Below are 17,231 nucleotides of genomic sequence, written 5' to 3'. Positions count from 1 at the left end.
TGAAAAGGACAAAAATGTCCCTTAGGACAAACAAGATCACATGACTCCACTGCTGGATAAACTGACTAATCTGAATCTGTGTATCCGACCTTCACTTTATGTTCCTACTCGAATTCCTCTCAGATCATCTTCCTCCTTTTTTATAGAGGTTTTTAAGGTTTCTAACAAAAACTCTGGTGAGGCTGTTTATTGTTTCTCAGCCCCTGGATTGTAGAATATCCTCTCTCTGGATCTTAGATGGATAAATGTGCTTGGTAGCTTAAAAAATAAAAAAATGAGACCCTATGTTTTAATTTGGGGTGATTCCACTTTGTCAGATCTCCAGATTTGATTTTACTGTTCACTGTATCATTTCTTCTTACTGGTATTGTTTAATAGCAGTGGTTTTCATTTATACAGCATTTATATGCATTAAAGGTTCCAAACAATCTGTGTCGTATTAGTTTCATGTAACATAAATAAACTATTCCAATGTGTTAATATTAAAGCAGTTGGTAGTTTACCTGACAGCAGAGGTGAGCTTGGCCGTGTTGTCTGACAGCATGCTGATGGCTCCTTCATCCTCTCCCTCTAAACCCTTCGCGTGCGCACACACACACACACACACACACACACACACACACACACACACACACACACACACACACACACACACGCGCGCGCACACACACACGCGCGCACACACACACACACAAATTAGATGAAACACAATAAAGTTGTTGTTGTTGTTTTAAAGTTGTTTTAAAAGTCGTTCTAACTCTGGTGGATGTCGGCGTCCACACCACAGACAACCACAGTGGAGAACGGTGTTGTTTCACTTTCAGAGCGATTTGATGAATGAAACACATCTGAACGTACAGGCAGGTAGAATGAATGCATAGTCCTCTCATGACTCCACTAACCCTTCTCCCCTTTTAATTTGTTGCCGCTGTGTTCCTGCTCTTCGTCCTCTTCAAACATCTTGTATCGTTAGTTTGTTTGATTGTTTTTAACGCCGAGTGCTGAAGCTTTTTTTTCTTTTTCTTAAGGAAACTCAGAAGTTTTCATGTTGAAAGGTAACCTCAGTGTATAAAAACAAAAGCTCACTGCTATCTGTATCAGGTCAGAGTCAAGCCGAGAACACAGACTCCCAGCATCCTTCACACACTGAGGTTAATTTGCTTCTTTCAGGTCAGAGGTTTTGCCTGATGCAACAGCTATAGGGGGCCTATAGGGGGGCCGGTCGTCCACCGTTCAGAAGGTCAGTGGTTTGATTTCCGGCTCCTCCAATCTGCACGTTACAGTGTCTTTAGTCAAGACACTGAACCCCAAACGTCCCCTGACGTTACATCAGTGTGTGTGAAACAAAAACACACTGTATGAATGTGTGAGTGAATGGATGAATGTGGTTTGTATTGTAAACAACAGTGAAGCTGGTGTTAATCTGTGCATGTTATTTATTTATGTATGTGTGGATTAGTTTTTTTGTATTTACTTTCACTGTCAAACTGTCCCTCAGGGACGTTAAACATTCACAACAATGTGGACAATAATGTTCCTGACTGATTAGATCATGTGACCTTTGATCAAGACTTGGACTTTAGATCTGTGGTTCCCAAACTGTGGACCAGAGTCCACTGGTGGGTACAAATCATCTGTAACTTTGGTGAAAAGATGTAATGATAATAATAATAATTATAAAGTAAAATGTTTTAAGATGAAATGATTAAGAAATGTTTAAAAAACCTCTCACTGTGATAAACCAGTGACAGGAACTTTAATCTTGTCGCCGGCTGAACCACATCCTACACTTGTTTACTATCTCAGTCCGACTGCAGATCACATCCATGGCAAAAACTGGAGCATCAAAAATAAGTAGCTGGTTAGCAACAGGAAGAGTTAAGAGGAAGGAGATTCCAGACACTGATGGTGAATCGACAAGTGATCGCTCTCTCCTGTCAAACAAAAAACACACTGAGCTTCCTGTGTTCACTTCAGTCCTGAATCTTCGGTCCTTGTCATTAAAATAAAAAGTTATCCGAGAACGTGTGTGTGTGTGTGTGTGTGTGTGTGCGTGTGTGTGTGCGTGTGTGTGTCTAACCATGATGCTCTTCAGACGTTTGACCTCGTCCTCCTGAGCTCTGTAAGCGTCCAGCTCCTCCTGAACCGACTCTGCCACCTCTGGGAACGGACTGGAACACAGAGACGAACACAACACTGCACACTCCAGCTGTGACCCACAAACTCTCAGGTTTTCATGTTCAAGTGTTTCACACGTCTTTCACTGACTCAGTCCTGATAAATGGTTAAAAAATATATTTTCATTTTTTCATGTCTGTGTCATGTTCAGATTCAGCCTAGACATAGAAAACCATAGTGACAGTAATGTTGGTGGTATGATGTCATAGTGACATCATACCTTTTCTCTGATGTTGAATCTCTACATCACGTCAAAATATTATTATCAAAATCGCTTGATGACTCATTCATAAACTGTTAGAAAACAACAACAAAAAAAGCCAGTCACAGTTTCCTAAAGCCCGGACTGATGTCTTGTCCAACTCTCTGACCAACAGCCCAAAGCAAACATTCAGTTTTAAATCAGACAGACAGAAAATCTTGTTAATGTATGAAGTATTTTGAGATTTCAGGTTCCAGACGTCTTCCTCCTCATGAACTGACCTGCCCTTGTGTTTCTGCCAGAACTTGTCAGCAGCAGTCAGGTCATAGGTCTTCCTGCTCTTCTTCTTTGGTCTGGCACCGGCAGGTGATGGCTCCGCCCCCGCACCCTCCTCCATCATCACCCTGTTCAGATGGAAGTCCTGGAGGGGCCCAGAAAAGATTGAAAACACACATTTTCATAGTGTGATGATGGATAATTTGTTGATCTAAAGTCAAGGTGCTGTGATCTCTGACGTGTCAACGCTTTGATTGGTCACTTTGGCTGTGATGCCATTTTCTGTTTCTCCTGCCTCAAATGATCCAAACTGAAACCACCACAAAAAAACCCCAGATAGTCACAGTTCTGAGGGTCTTACAATCCTGAGAATAATGAATATAAAATCTGATCCAAGACCAGCAGAAGCAGCCCTGAGCTTTAAGATATCTGGGACCAACTCCAGCACATCACCACTAATTACACCTCAGTGAATCCTGACAGAGGCTGAAGGGGAACAGATCCTCGTCCCAGACGGAGAAACCCGACAGCGGATCATAATATCGCTGTTGTCATGGTAACAGCAGAGAGATGAGAGGGTAGATTTAGTGTTGGGATCCCGTCTCCTGCTGGGTGGTGGACGGCTGTGCTCGGACTCTGACATGTTTATAGGAAAGAGAGGAGAGATGTGGAGAGCGGGCAGTGGGTGAGCGATGACGCTGCCATCTGGACCGCTGTCGCAGCAGGAGCTGGCAAGACCGGACCACAACAGAAACCAGATCAGAGTCTGGACTCTGGATCTGGAAGACTGAACAGAGGGCTTTTAAAAAAATCTAAAAATGGAGTGAGGTTATTTCACCTGTTTCCAAAACAAATCAAGGCTTTGTGGTCTCTCTCCTTCTGACTCGTTCCATTACCTCTAAATAATTCCTAAAACACGGCAGACTTCAGTTATTTCAGAACCACCAGTGTCAGTGCAGATGTTGGCCGACAGGTATCGAGACATGTCACTACAGAACTTCTAAACATAATTTAATTTATTTTTCTGCATTAAAAAAAATCTTGTTTTAAATTAAATTAAAAACATAAATTATTGGCGGGATTACTGATCAACTGATCTTTAATTTGTGACAGGTGGGTGGGCGTATCCCTGCCACAAACCAACATTTACTGAAGGTCGCAGTCAGTCGCATTTTCACTTCAAGTTTCATCTACTGCTCCATACAAATTTACGCCAACACTGCAGATTAGTTTGAAACTTCTGGCTTCTGTCAGCAACACAGTTCAGAGTCAGCGTTTCCAGACGTCAGCAAACCCATCACAATGTCTTCACTTTCATTATCTCGCTTTTCTTCACTGGACTCTGTTTGTTGTGTTTCGTTATTGTGTTTTTATGGTGATTCATCCACCTCAGTCGACACCTACAGAGCAGAGTTTCACTGCACAGAACAACATGACATGGCTGCAGCAGTGAGGGACTGAGGTCGGACACATGGATCCAGTCGACACTAACTGTCGTGTTCCTCAGCCTCAGTATCACAGAGCAACAGTAGAAAACACTCAGCTCATCATGATTAACATCTGATCAGCTGTCACTGATTAACGTTAACTCTGCTGCACAATAAATAAATAAAGTGAAACTCATCTGCTGTTTGTGTCTGTACGCGACCAAAGATCATTTGTGAGGGAAGAAGCTCCACTCTGACACCACTGTACTGAGAGCTTCTTCAGCTCCAACAGAGGGAGACGTCTTTTATCTCATATCAACAATGTAACATCGATCAGCCTGTAGTTTTGAATCAGGACCTTTGGTGGATACAGATAAATCTTTAACCAACATTTATTGATACACATGTGTCGGGGTGAGCTCAGTATCAGTCAATATTAAAGGACCGGTGTCAGGTGAGGACAAGAAGACACGTGATCATGACATCCCTGAAAGATTTAATGGATCCTCATCAAACATGTTTATGTTGTGAAAAAATGAAAAATATCAGACGGCATTTAACCTTATTAATGTGATTGGTTTACCTTCAGGTTTTACAGCACTTTCAGCATAGACCTAGAAAATCCAGTATTCATAAAGTGCAGTATTGATCCAGTATTGATCAGGCTTCAGAATAAATTCAACACAGTGGCTGAATATTTCTAGTCTAAAGGATGGAAATGAAATTCGTTGATGGACTTTGAGATGTATTTGCCAAATTTTAGTCTCCTCACATTTTCTGCCTGTGTGTGTGTGTGTGTGTGTGTGTGTGTGTGTGTGTGTGTGTGCGTGTGCGTGTTTTGATGACATGTTACATAACACATCCATGTAACTCTGCATTCCACTGCTGTCAGTATTAACCTCAACACCTCCAAGGCTGACAGCACTCTGGCTCTGCGTGAGTTAGTGTGTGTGTGTGTGTGTGTGTGTGCTGTTTGAGGGTTCAGACTTGGCTTTAGAGTTAGAATCAGGTTTAGGTCAGGGTTAGACGTTCAGTTGTGATGGTTAAGATCAGGGTCAGAGGCCACAGACACCAACAGATCAAATCTGTTGTTTCTTCTTTTTCCTCCTGTTTTGATGTCATTGAACGAAGCTCTGCCACAAACGAAGCAGAGCAGGCAGCAGCATCTGAGGCTGCTGGTTGTGCTGATGATAAATCTCATGAACAGGTGGTTTTTCATCAGTCTGAAAGGAGAGACTCAGTCCATAGAGTTTGGTGAATTGGACTCTGAGCACTCGTAAGGATCTCTCTCTCTCTCTCTCTGTCTCTCTCTAAAAGTTTGATGTACAACCTTAAAAAGCAGCTAAGAGACCAAACTAAATGTTCTCTCTGTGTCTCCCTCTTCCACTGTGTTAATCAGAGTGCGACACCTCCACACAACAAGCCACACACTTTCTCATCAATGAAATCTCAAAGTCAGAAGAAAATAAATTATGATGCACTTTCAACTTCTGCACCTCTGGCGAGAGGAGAAGCTGTTTTATGATCATTACTTTTTGAATTTTAGGGATTCCCATGTGTTTTCTATGTATAAATCCTCAGAAATCTCACCAGGACATCATGGATCAGCGCCTGATAGGTCCAGGTGTGGTGGAGGGGCGTGGCCATGTCCATGTTACGATCTGCTAGAACGAACAGAGGCCTCTGGAAGCTGGAGAGGAGAATAAAGAAGAGTCACAACATGCCTGAGCAGACAGCAATACAGCAATGCATCATGGGAAGTGAGATCTGAGTTTTATTTTTCATGACGACCATGCAGTGACTGATTTACCTGAACTGTCCGGCGGCCATGTTGTCTCCGGTGAAGAGGCTGTTTCTGGCGTCCCGCAGGTTCTCACGGAGCTTCTTGTCTAGTTTCTACAAAACACACACACACACAGAAATAGACATATGTCAGTGTGACTCTGTTTGATGTCCCTGATTTAAACGTGTGTCTCTCTGTTCATGCAGAACTGTACAATGTTCAATAGAGAAACTGAATGAAATAACCAGAAAATAATTTTTTAAATTTATCTTGTGAATTTAATACCTGACAAAAACCTCACTTCATCACATTAAAGTAAAAATCATAAAACAATCCAGTATTACCCTTATTCTGCTCGCTGACTTACAGACCTGTGACCTAATATTAAAGACACAGCTACACATGTGGTATACCATTAATATACCCATTAGTATATCTATCTATCTATCTATCTATCTATCTAAATAGTTGAATTCTTGTTTTTTCACCTGATGACACAACAACCTGAGTTAAATGTGACTCTTTCAACACGTCACAGTGAACTCACCACGGCGACCATCTCTGCTGCGTTTCCTCTGGGACAGCGAATGATCGGCACCGCACCTGTCCAACAACAACACAACACACTTTAAATAAAGATTCATCTGATTGAAAAAAAAAAAAGCTTCAGCTGCTTCATTCAAAAAGAATCATTGAATAAAGGATTAAAGACAGTTTACAGACAAATATTAGAGCTCCAGTGTTTTATCTGAAGTGTTGATCTCCATCAGAAGCAATATTCTCTCTGGAGCTCTAGTAGCAGCAGGTCAGTCAGACCTGAGCCTCTCTTCTGATTATAAGGCTGCTATGGTAACCAACAGTCGTTACTAAGCACAACACATGGACATCTCCCTTTATACAATATGGGACCTTTAAATATTCAGACAAATGTTTGTTTCCACTGAGACATTAAAGTTTGTGTTGAATGATGAACATAAAAAACACACAACTGAGGTGTTACACACAATAATTAAAGTCATTCAACAAGAAGTACTGAAATACTGCAAACCTGGATCCTGAAAACCTGATCTGGACTAAAATAAGTTTTTCTTTGTTTGAAAGAATAAAAACTGACTGACAGAATCACTCTGGTCCTGAAAGGGGATTTAGTTTTATAGTTTTGCAAACTAAAGTGAACACTTCCATCTAGTGGAGTGGAACAGTAACAAACACTGAACTGCTCAGACCAGAATTAAAAAACTATTGATACTCCTATTTAGAAAGTTTTATTCTCTCTTCTTTTACTTTAAGGTGAGATCAGCTTGTAAAACCTGTGTGGGTCAGATTTAAAGGAACTCCCTAAATCAAGTTGAGCACCTACATTAAATATCTTCAGACAGCAGGAATAAAAGCTTGGTAGAGGGATATTCCTGAATGGGACTGGATTTTCGAAGAATGTCACAGGTACCAAAACACCAACATGACATTTAGCCACACAGCCTATTTAACTCCTAAAATGAGCCATCGTCAATCAGCCCCATGGACCCTTGGGTTCCTCTCTCCATACTGTTTTAAAGAGAGGTGATTAATACTCTCTCACAAATAACTGGAACAAAAACTCTGATGGAACCAGCTTTACTTCCTGTGGATGATTATCATTATTCAAGCTAACACAAAAATCTTCGTGACGTTTCAGATTCACCTGGTTCTGTGTCCTGTCTCAGTTGTTTATCTTATTTAGTTTTCTAGTAAATTGTATTTTCATTTTACTGCTGTTGGTCCCTGACAGACACCAAATTAAATTTTACAGATAAAGTGTCCTGATGTCACTGGCTTCAGGATTTTCTGGACATTTCATATGAAACTGTCTTCATAAAGAATCAATAAGTCTGAATGTACAGACATAATAACCCAATGACTTGTTGTGTGTAAGTAAAAACCATGTGGCTGTTGGTGGTTGTGTTTATTGATTATTATTATTGTACTAACATTATATATAATTTTGTGTTTTTTTTGCTCTTTACACTCCACCTCTACAGCTCAGAGACAAACTCACCCAGAGTGACGAAGAAACAGAAGAGACTGTCCACGACGGTGTCCATGATGGCCTCCATGTCTGTGTCCTGGATGTCTGGTCTGTTGATGGCTGCACAGGTGAGGCACAGGTGAGACAGGAAGACAGACATGTTGATAAAGACCATGAAGAACAGATGAATCAACCAGGTAAACATCAGCTCCACTACTGGAACTGTTGTTGGCTTCATTTATTGGTATTATCCTGACTTATCTGACTACTAATCAGACTTCTGAGTTGTTGAAACGTCTAACTGACAAACAGTCTGTCTGTCTGTCTCTATCTATCTGCCTGTCTCTCTGTCTGTCCGTCTGTCTGTCTCTGTCTCTGTCCGTCTGTCTGTCTGTCACTTTACCTGTCTGTCTCTGGCCTCCTGTAGAGGTTCAGTATCGACTGTGAAGTTTTTTGAATGAGCAGTTGTTGAGACTACAATCTTAACCCTGACCCTCCATTCATTTTAAACTGCACTAGCTGTAACCATGGTAACGTGTTCTTTTGATGATGTCACAGCAGACTCTGATGGGCACAGCGAGCAAGTGAGAACACAACAACGTTACAACACAAACCAAAAAACCTGCTGCGTTCCTGGAACAAGGTCGTGTTTATAAATTTAGATTTGACCGTTACCTTTTTCACAGGTGTTCAACTCTGACACAGTAACACCAGAACAATGTCGACCAAAACAGAAATCAGTGAAATTAAAACCTGTCATAAGCAGGTGTTTGAGTATCTGTCAAAGGTCTTAAGGACTGATGAAGACCAAACAGGTGAAACGTAGGTGTGTGTGGAGTGGTATCAGAAAGGTATCGCTGTGTCTGAAAGGGGAATCGCAGTAGAGATCATGGGACAACTCTGGCATCTAAATGTAGCATCAGGCACTGGATTTCAATAATATTTCAATTAATTGTTCAGCCTTGTGTGTGTGTGTGTGTGTGTGTGTGTGTTACCATGGTAGGAGATGAGCTCCTTGTTTTGGTGACAGAGGATGAACATGTCGTCTTCCAGAGTGATGAAGTTCAGGTACTGGTCAAACACCTAGGACACACACACACACACACACACACACACACACAATAATGTGAACACCAGTCTAGTGACTCTTCTCTGGACTGCACAGATTTGTTCCATGTAAAAAATATATAACATGTCATAACTTTATACAGCACTAATACTGTAATAGTAATAATGTCCTAATATTAGTTCGATTACATATTTTATTTATTCAAATATTTTATACTTAATTTATAAGTGTACACATTACAACACAGTATAATAGTATAATAATAAAATAATATATCATATAACACATGATACTGAAGCCTCTCTGCCTGGTGTCAATCAGGTCCAGACTAAATGCTCCCACTAATCAATCAGACTATAAAATGATAAGCGTAACCATGGTAACCTTGGTGACTTGGCTGACGGCGTTAGCAGCCAGAGCAGCACTGGCGATGTCCTCCAGTTTACTTCTACTGATGGCAGAGATGAAGTTCAGGTAGTAAGACTCATACAGCTGGTTCCTCAGGTCCTACACACACACACACACACACACACACACACACACACACACACACACACACACACACACACACACACACACACACACACACACACACACACACACACACACACACACACACACACACACACACACACACACACACACACAAAGAAGCATGTTAACCAGCTAGACAGTCTATGACACAGGTCTTTCAGCGCAGCAGCAGCAGCAGCAGCAGAGTTCAGATCTGAACTCACAGACATGATACATACATTTTTAGTTTCTCTGTGACTCCCACTTCATGAGGATATCATAAATCCAATGTCCATCTAGAATAAATGTCCACAAATCCACAAGGAAATCATAGAGAAACAACATTTATCCTAACTGCAGAACTTCATTCAGAAGCCTCCTGTTTTTAGGTTTTCTTCAGTGTCACAGTGATCCAGTGACAGTTGTCTGTACATTCATGGATCCAGTGTCAACAGGAGCTGCTAAAAGCTCATTCAGCTACTTTTAAAGGGCACGCTTTGATAACTGTAAACAAATAAAGGATAAAAACTGTGTGTGTCAGTGTACCTGGCATATCCTGTCAATGTTCTCCTCTGTGGGCATGACGAAGTAGATGGCTGGTACATCTGGGATAGGATCTCTGTCTGAGTGAAGCAGACTAAACACACAGACACAGAAGTTTTAGTTTTACACCTTCGGGGGGGCTGTTGAAAGGTTAAGTCTCTGTTGGTTTGTGTGAGTCTCTCACAGGTGCAGGGTGATGCCCATATCTCTCAGCTCTTTCACGGACAACAGTGGGGAGATGATGTCCTGGCCAAACCTGTCGTATATCAGCACCTACACACACACACACACACACACACACACACACACACACACACACACACACACACACACACACACACACACACACACACACACACACACACCTCAGTACAGCCTGGTCAGCCTGCTGGTATTAAACACCATACATGGACTGGAAATTTCACTTTTCCAACCAACCAGAAACCAGACACAGTAAACAGCTTCTTTGTTCAGGTGCAGTAACAGACACGAGTCTCAAAGTCTTACCCACAGTAATACAGAGAATTAGCAGAAATAACATAATTATATTTTTTGGTGAGATCTTCCACTGAGGAGAAAAGAAACTGTCAAACACACCAAACTTCTCAGGACAACCAGTGTTTCATGTTGTCTTAACACAAATCCTCCATCATGAAGGTTAAAATGTTCACTTTGTGTTGAAACTGAGAGAGAGAGAGAAAGAGAGAGAGAGAAAGAGAGAGAGAAAGAGAGAGAGGAAGAGAGAGAAAGAGAAAGAGAGAGATAATTATTCATTCTTGGACTATGGCCAAAAATGTGTTTTGTGAGGTCACTATGACCTTTGACCTTTGACCACCTAATTCTAATCAGTTCATCTTTGAGTCCAAGTGAATGTTTGTGCCAGATGTGAAGAAATTCCCTCCAGGTGTTCCTGAGATACCGAGTTCACAGGAGCTGGAGGGACACCTCAGACCGGGTTCCAGTCAGGTTCAGGTTTCACTTCCTGTCACCAAGAACAGAAACCCGAGGCTGCAGTGGACTCAGGCTCACCAACACTGGACAGAAGAGGACCTGGTCTGATGGATCTGGATTTGGATAGGAGGGTCAGAGTCTGGATCCATGGCCCTAACCTGTCCAGGTGGTGGTGGTGTGGGGATGTTTTCTTGACTCACTTTGGCCTTTAACACCAGTCAGTCCTTGTCTGAATGTCTAATGGCTACTTCCTGCAGGTTAATGCTCCACATCTCAAACTGGTTTCATCGTCATTGTGACAGCGAGTTCAGGGAACTTCAGTGTCCGCACCAGTCTCCAGACCTGGATCCAGTAGAACACTTTTGGGATGTGGCCTCCTGGTCTTCATTAACAAGTCTTGTTTATAAAACAAATATTCTATTTTTTCTCCTGTATAATTTTGATAAACACTGTGTGTGTGTGTGTTACCTTCCATACTGGCTCAGCTGCTGTGTTCTTCAGAGGAGGAGCGTTGAAGTTCAGCATTCGCTTCAGAGCGACTGCAGGTACAAACACAAATCATCAGTCGAGTGATCAATTAGCCAATCAATAGGAAATTAATCTAATTTAGATAATTTAACATCTTGTATCTACTGAGTTTATCACAGTGAAGGTAATGGTGTGGTTATAATCACTATTTATTTAACATGTGTTCATGCTTCATTTTGTGCTACTATATGTAAGGTATATATTTGAAGTGATTTGTATGTGTTCTTGAACATCTGCAGCACTGACACTTTCCTGTCTCGGATCAATAGCATTGATCTCACTGGCTGTTCTGTCTGAGAAACATTAACTCTGGGTTAAACATTGTGTTTTAACAGTCTGTCGCTGGATTCCTCTGGTCCAAACAGTGGCTTTTGATCTAGACCTGGTCTAAATGAGAAAGAACAGAGAAATCTATTTTATATGCGTTTTCACAACAGAACCAAGGTTTCACAATCTCAAATCTGAACTACAATATAAATCAACTTATCGGGTGGAAACCCTGATGTTTTTGAAACCACAGCCTTTCCCCGACAGTTTAAAGACGGCAGGTGATAATTAAACCGTCCGCTAACTTCAGAAATCCTAAGATAGTTTCAAACTTCACACATTTCACAGAATAAAGGCGTTATTAAGGGTTAGCAGCAGGCTAGCACCACCCTGTTACTTTTACCGTTAGCTAAGTGGCTAAGTAGCCGGTCAACTCCTCGGTTAACTAGTTAACACTGTGGTTAGTTAACTAGTCTGATGTGGAGGAGATGATCGGGAGTTTCGTGTTTCTGAGGTGAAACAGAAACGTGAGTTAATGAGTTCAGCCGGCGGCTGGTTGGGAGGATGTAGAGGGCGAGTTAGCCGGTTAGAGGCCTGACAGTCCCGAATAAACCTCTCCTGACAGACTCGGGATCGCTGGAACTCCCCGCTGCCCGTTAACGTCGCCGTTTACCGTTAAAAACAACCGTTATCAGAAGAAAACTCAGTTTGACAGACCTGTCTGCTTCTCCCGCACAGACGCCGCCATATTTGATGTTGTTGGTGATGATGGAGCGTCGGATGACGTGGCAGCAGCCTGACGTCACCTGTGCGTCGGAGAGCAGAGAACAGCAGGAGGTCTCACTCCGTTCACTCCGCGGGTTCCAGGACTGAAATGTGCAGTGCGGTTTGTGTCAGTGTCCCAAGAGACGAGACTGAGTTCACCGGGAAGACTCGCTGATTTGTCCGGAGCTTTGCTACCGTGCTCCTTCCTCAGTCTGAAGCAAGGTCGAATGACGTGTTTTCCCCAACCGGAAGTGCTGGGCTTGAAAAAATAGTCCAAACTCTTTTTAAAGACTTTTAGAAATAAATTAATAACAACATTTCTAGCGATAATAATAATGATAGGAATTGTTACATAACAGAGAATCTTGAAATGCGTTCATTGTTAAAAGTGCCATAAAAAAGGCCAGAAAAGCTGCGCAGGTTAAAATAGAAATGCTCCATTAAAGTATAATAGTACACAGTATTTTACAGGTTAAAGGTCTGTGGGTCCTGATAGGACGGGGATCTGAACCAGGACTGCGGTCTGCCTGATCCTCACCTGTACTGTCTCCTCTCACGGGCCAACTTGAAAGTGTGTATTTGTGTTCATGTGCCTGACTCCCAGCTGAAAAAGGCCTCCAGGTGAGTGCGTCCTGCACCTGACTGAGAGGACTGGATCAGGAAGTGATTCAGTTCAGTTTGTTCGACCAAAACATTTGTTTGCCAATGACACAACAGTAAAGCAATAAAAGTCAATGAAAAATGTCTGGTAGGTCCAACTGTTGATTGCCGTTACTTTTTTTAATGAACTGTTGTGTATTTGTATTTGTGTAACTGTCACCAAACTGAACATGAAGCAGAAAAACAGAACATGACATCAAGTCAAGACAATATTATTATTAATATTATGTTGATGAAAAACAGCAATGAATGTACATTCAGCATTTATGATGAACTGACATGTTTACACTGAAATCAGCTGTTGTTGTTGTTGTTGTTGTTGTTGTTGTTGTAGAGGATGTTGAATGAATGAAAACACTTTTACACACAGAATAATCTTGGCTTCATCACATCAGAGAAAATTGTTCATATGTTTGAAACTTTATCATTTGGATCAGAACTAAAAATACATTTTGTTGAATGTGATCAATGATCAGCTGATCAAACATGAAGGTATTGATCAATGTGATTTTGTTTTTTTGGATCTCCATCAGTTTGCTGGTCTTCATGGCTCCAGACAAAGTCACTATGATAAAAAACTTAACAATAATGTAAAATGACTCAGTATCAATAAAAACAAAACAAATCTGAAGATCAGAAAATGAGTGAAATCATTTTACACATATGAAAAGGTCGACAACAGAAAGAAAAGCAGATTGTTAAACCACAGAAGAAGAAAAAGGAAATAAAAAGCAGTGAGAAGTGAAAGAGAAATAAATGAAGCTTTGGAATAATGAGGCAGCAGGAGGACAGGTGCAGTTTAACAGGTTCAACTCACTGACTTTTCCCTTTAAGAAATAAACCACATTATAAATATAATCATCCTCTTTATCTCTAACTGCTCTGTTCCACTGTCACAGAGACCTTCAGAGGAAACATCTTCACTGGGAGGAAATCCCCATTTAAAATGTATGGAAACATCTTGTGAGTGAAAGTGTGTGTGAAGGTGTGTATGTGTGTGTTAGTATCAGGATCAGAGAACGACAGTTTTCCTCTGTTCCAGTCCAGATTCACTCTGATCCTCTGGAGCTTCTTCTTCACTGAGAGATCAGTGTCTGGATCTGATGGTGACAATGCTGAGTATTCACCTCCAATGAACAATATTCCCCATGATCCAGACCATATGTTTCCCTTCCTCTTCACAGACTCTGCTAACACACCCAGTCTCCAGCCTGTATTGTCTCCAACCTCAACATCCCAGCTGTGAGTCCCTGAGTTAAAACCCTCAGAGCCCAGGACACAGCAGTAAGAATCAATCCTCTCTGGATTGTCAGGAAGCTGCTGTTTCTCTCCTCGTCTCACACTGGTCAGATCTTCAGACAGGATGAGATCTGGATGAGCAGTGTTTGGGTCCAGAACCACAGGACTGTAGGAGACCATGTCCTTCATCTTGCTCCAGATGTTGAAGGTCAGGTTGCCCAGGTGTTTGGCCTGGTCTATCAGAGCTCCTGAGCCCAGCTGGGGATCATCCAGCAGGGGGCGCTGCTGGACTCTGTCCACTGCAGCCTTGTAGTTGAGCAGGAATGAGACGTCTTCAGCTCTCAGCTCGTCCTCTGTGGCTCTGACTGTGTCTGAAAGAGCTGCTATCTCTCTGCTCAGAGCCTCCATCTTCTCCTTCATCATCTGACTCTTCTGCTCCTCTTCCTCCCTCAGTGCAGCCATCCTGGCCTCCTCTTCCTCTTCTAGAAACTGGTGAAGCTTCTTAAACTGCTCCTTAATCTGCCTCTCTGTGTGTCGGGCCTGGACCTTAATGTGTTCTGCTGTTTGATCAAACTCCACTTTAACTTGTTTGAAACCCTTTAACTTCTCCTTTAAGGGCTCCAGAGTTTCCTGAAGTTCCTTCTTGTGTTGTCGAGCAGCTTCATCGATGGGTCTGAATCTGTGCTTGGTGTGTTTTTCTGAATCTCTGCAGATGTGACACACTGGCTGCTGATGGTCCAGACAGAAGAGTTTGAGTTTCTCAGAGTGGAGACTGCAGAGAGCCTCTGAAGATCTCTGATCTCTCTCCTGTAAGAAGGACTCACACAGGTGCGGGGATCCAGTGCTGATGGTCTGGGAGTCAGACACGTGCTTTCCTAGCTTCACGTGCTGCCTCCTGTCAGACAGGAAGTCGGTGATCCACCTGCAGGTGGAGTCAGGCACGCTCAGCTGGGAGAGCTTGTCCTGCAGCAGAGCCGGGATGATGGTGTTGAAGGCAGAGCTGAAGTCCACAAACAGTAAGTATTAAGTATTAAGTATTAAATGTACTTTGTAACTTTCCACCTTAATGAAATAATTATTTCTTTGATGAACTGTGTTTTACCAAAAATAAAGAGCAGCATCCAACTGTTCAGAAAAGCTCTTTGTGTTGATGTTTGTCTTTATTTTGGCTTGTTTCAACAGCAGTTTTTTCATAATTCAGTGTTTTTTGAATGGAGTTCAGTGTCAGCTTCAGAGAGCAGAGCAGATCTGAAAACAGTAAAAGTACTCATAATGCAGAACTGTCACTCAGTGTTAAATATATATTATAATATATATATTATTATATAACACACCTGTTTATTTAATCAGTTAATTATCACAGATGAATTAATTTATCTTAACACGTGGCAGCTCTGAGCCTCCACATGTATTTGGTATAAATATCAGTTTGCTGCTGTGAACTAACAAATCTTATCTCCACAGCACTGACTGGTCTTTTCAGATGTTTAAATTCAGTGTCAGCAGACATGAAGCTGAAGAAAACCTGATCGATAATCAATACCGTGAGTTGTGTTCAGTTATTTCAGAAATCACAACTACATGGTTTGTTTCAGCATTTATGATCCACGGGAACAAAGAGAAAATTCATACAAACACGCAGAAAACACAAAATGGATAAATAAGAAGAACTGGAAAGAAAAAGATTGGAAATCATCAACACAGGAAAAGAAATCAGCTGATAGAAAAAATAACAGTCTAATGAACGTGGTTCTGACAGTAATCAACCCCAATTAGATAAAACCTGATGCTGCTAAATTCTTTAAAACTGAATTGATTAATTTAATGATTAATAACGATGTGATTTAGTTTTATAAATGGAATTTCAAAGCTAAAATGGATAAAATAGGATTCCTAATATATTGAGACATTTTCATGGATTATCTGCAGTTTCATGGTTTTTAAAAGGGTTAAAAAAAAGAAAAAACTAACAAAAAAAAAAAGAAAACTGACCTGATGAAGAACTCAGCTTATTGACTCAATAAAAGTACTAATACCACACTGTAGAAATACTGTGAGAAGTAAAAAAAAAAAAAAAAAAGCACTGGAAACTTTTCTTATGTAAAAGTACAAAAGCATTAACATCAGAAATATCAAATATCAAGCACCACAAGTGAAAGTACTGATCATACAGAATCACATAGTGTATCATATTACTGGATCATTATTAAGTCTTATAATAACATCATCTTTTATTTGTTGGTTATATTTTGTATTTATTATTAATCTGAAAGTAAAAAGCTCAATATTCTGAAATGAGGTGAAGGAGAAGTAACAAAAAAATAAACATAAAAATGAAATTACTTAAGTAAAAGCACAATTGTACTTAAGTGCAGTACTTGAATATGAAGTTAGTTAAATTCCACTATTAATGAAATAAGAGCCATCCATTAATTTATATGTTAAATGTGCCTTATTATCTGTTGAATTCACATGGAAACCCAGGGATCACTTCCACATCCCGCGGTCAGTTTTAAGGTGGTATAACCTCTAAAAACTGTGAGATAATCCATTTTAGAAAAAAAAGACTTTAACACTTTTTTTATAATCCAATAATTTATCCTGAATTTTCAATTTACCAGGTGGTTTTAAGATACAACTTACAGAGCATCAGTAATTTTATTTTCTAATTTTAAGCTTTTTCATTTTTCACCATTTAAATTCATTAATTCATTTGAAAAAAAAAACCAAAAAACATTGTGTCGTGTGAAAGTTTGGCACATTTGAAAAATCACAGAAAACAAACATGTCAGAATGAAACATGTTATTAAATTTGGTCAAATTCT

General features: G+C 40.8%; 2 protein-coding genes across 3 annotated transcripts in view; both read right to left on the bottom strand.

The window, feature by feature from the left end:
• The window catches only part of scfd1 (sec1 family domain containing 1), a 29,376-nt gene extending 16,646 nt beyond the window's left edge, over nt 1-12,730 (bottom strand). Inside the window, exons 1-13 of one of the 2 annotated variants that reach the window (XM_071497996.1) lie at nt 12,460-12,730; nt 11,416-11,486; nt 10,181-10,269; nt 10,000-10,090; nt 9,325-9,447; nt 8,867-8,954; nt 7,902-7,991; nt 6,414-6,469; nt 5,894-5,979; nt 5,674-5,773; nt 2,662-2,801; nt 2,081-2,171; nt 504-577 (exon numbers count right to left, since the gene is read on the bottom strand). In XM_071497996.1, the coding sequence (XP_071354097.1) occupies nt 504-577; nt 2,081-2,171; nt 2,662-2,801; nt 5,674-5,773; nt 5,894-5,979; nt 6,414-6,469; nt 7,902-7,991; nt 8,867-8,954; nt 9,325-9,447; nt 10,000-10,090; nt 10,181-10,269; nt 11,416-11,486; nt 12,460-12,490 (1,130 nt within the window). In that variant the 5' untranslated portion in view covers nt 12,491-12,730. Of the gene's footprint in view, nt 1-503; nt 578-2,080; nt 2,172-2,661; nt 2,802-5,673; nt 5,774-5,893; nt 5,980-6,413; nt 6,470-7,901; nt 7,992-8,866; nt 8,955-9,324; nt 9,448-9,999; nt 10,091-10,180; nt 10,270-11,415; nt 11,487-11,721; nt 11,859-12,459 lie in introns of those variants that run through there. The other variant, XM_071497997.1, reaches the window with a different exon arrangement.
• A 1,007-nt stretch (nt 12,731-13,737) lies between these two features.
• On the bottom strand, nt 13,738-15,426 carry LOC139633349 (nuclear factor 7, brain-like; the record flags this gene model as incomplete). Its single annotated transcript, XM_071498952.1, has 1 exon — nt 13,738-15,426. A coding segment is annotated over one exon (1,386 nt), but the record flags the coding sequence as incomplete, so codon positions are not given.
• Between the last annotated feature and the right edge of the window lie 1,805 nt (nt 15,427-17,231).

The sequence above is a fragment of the Trachinotus anak genome, unplaced genomic scaffold (assembly GCF_046630095.1).
Source record: "Trachinotus anak isolate AG129_WGS33_773 ecotype Australia unplaced genomic scaffold, CSIRO_AGI_Tana_v1 ptg000015l, whole genome shotgun sequence".
Classification (NCBI taxonomy): Eukaryota; Metazoa; Chordata; class Actinopteri; order Carangiformes; family Carangidae; genus Trachinotus; species Trachinotus anak.
The sequence above is the reverse complement of the archived record's forward strand: the minus strand, read 5'-3'. Positions and strand labels throughout refer to the sequence as shown.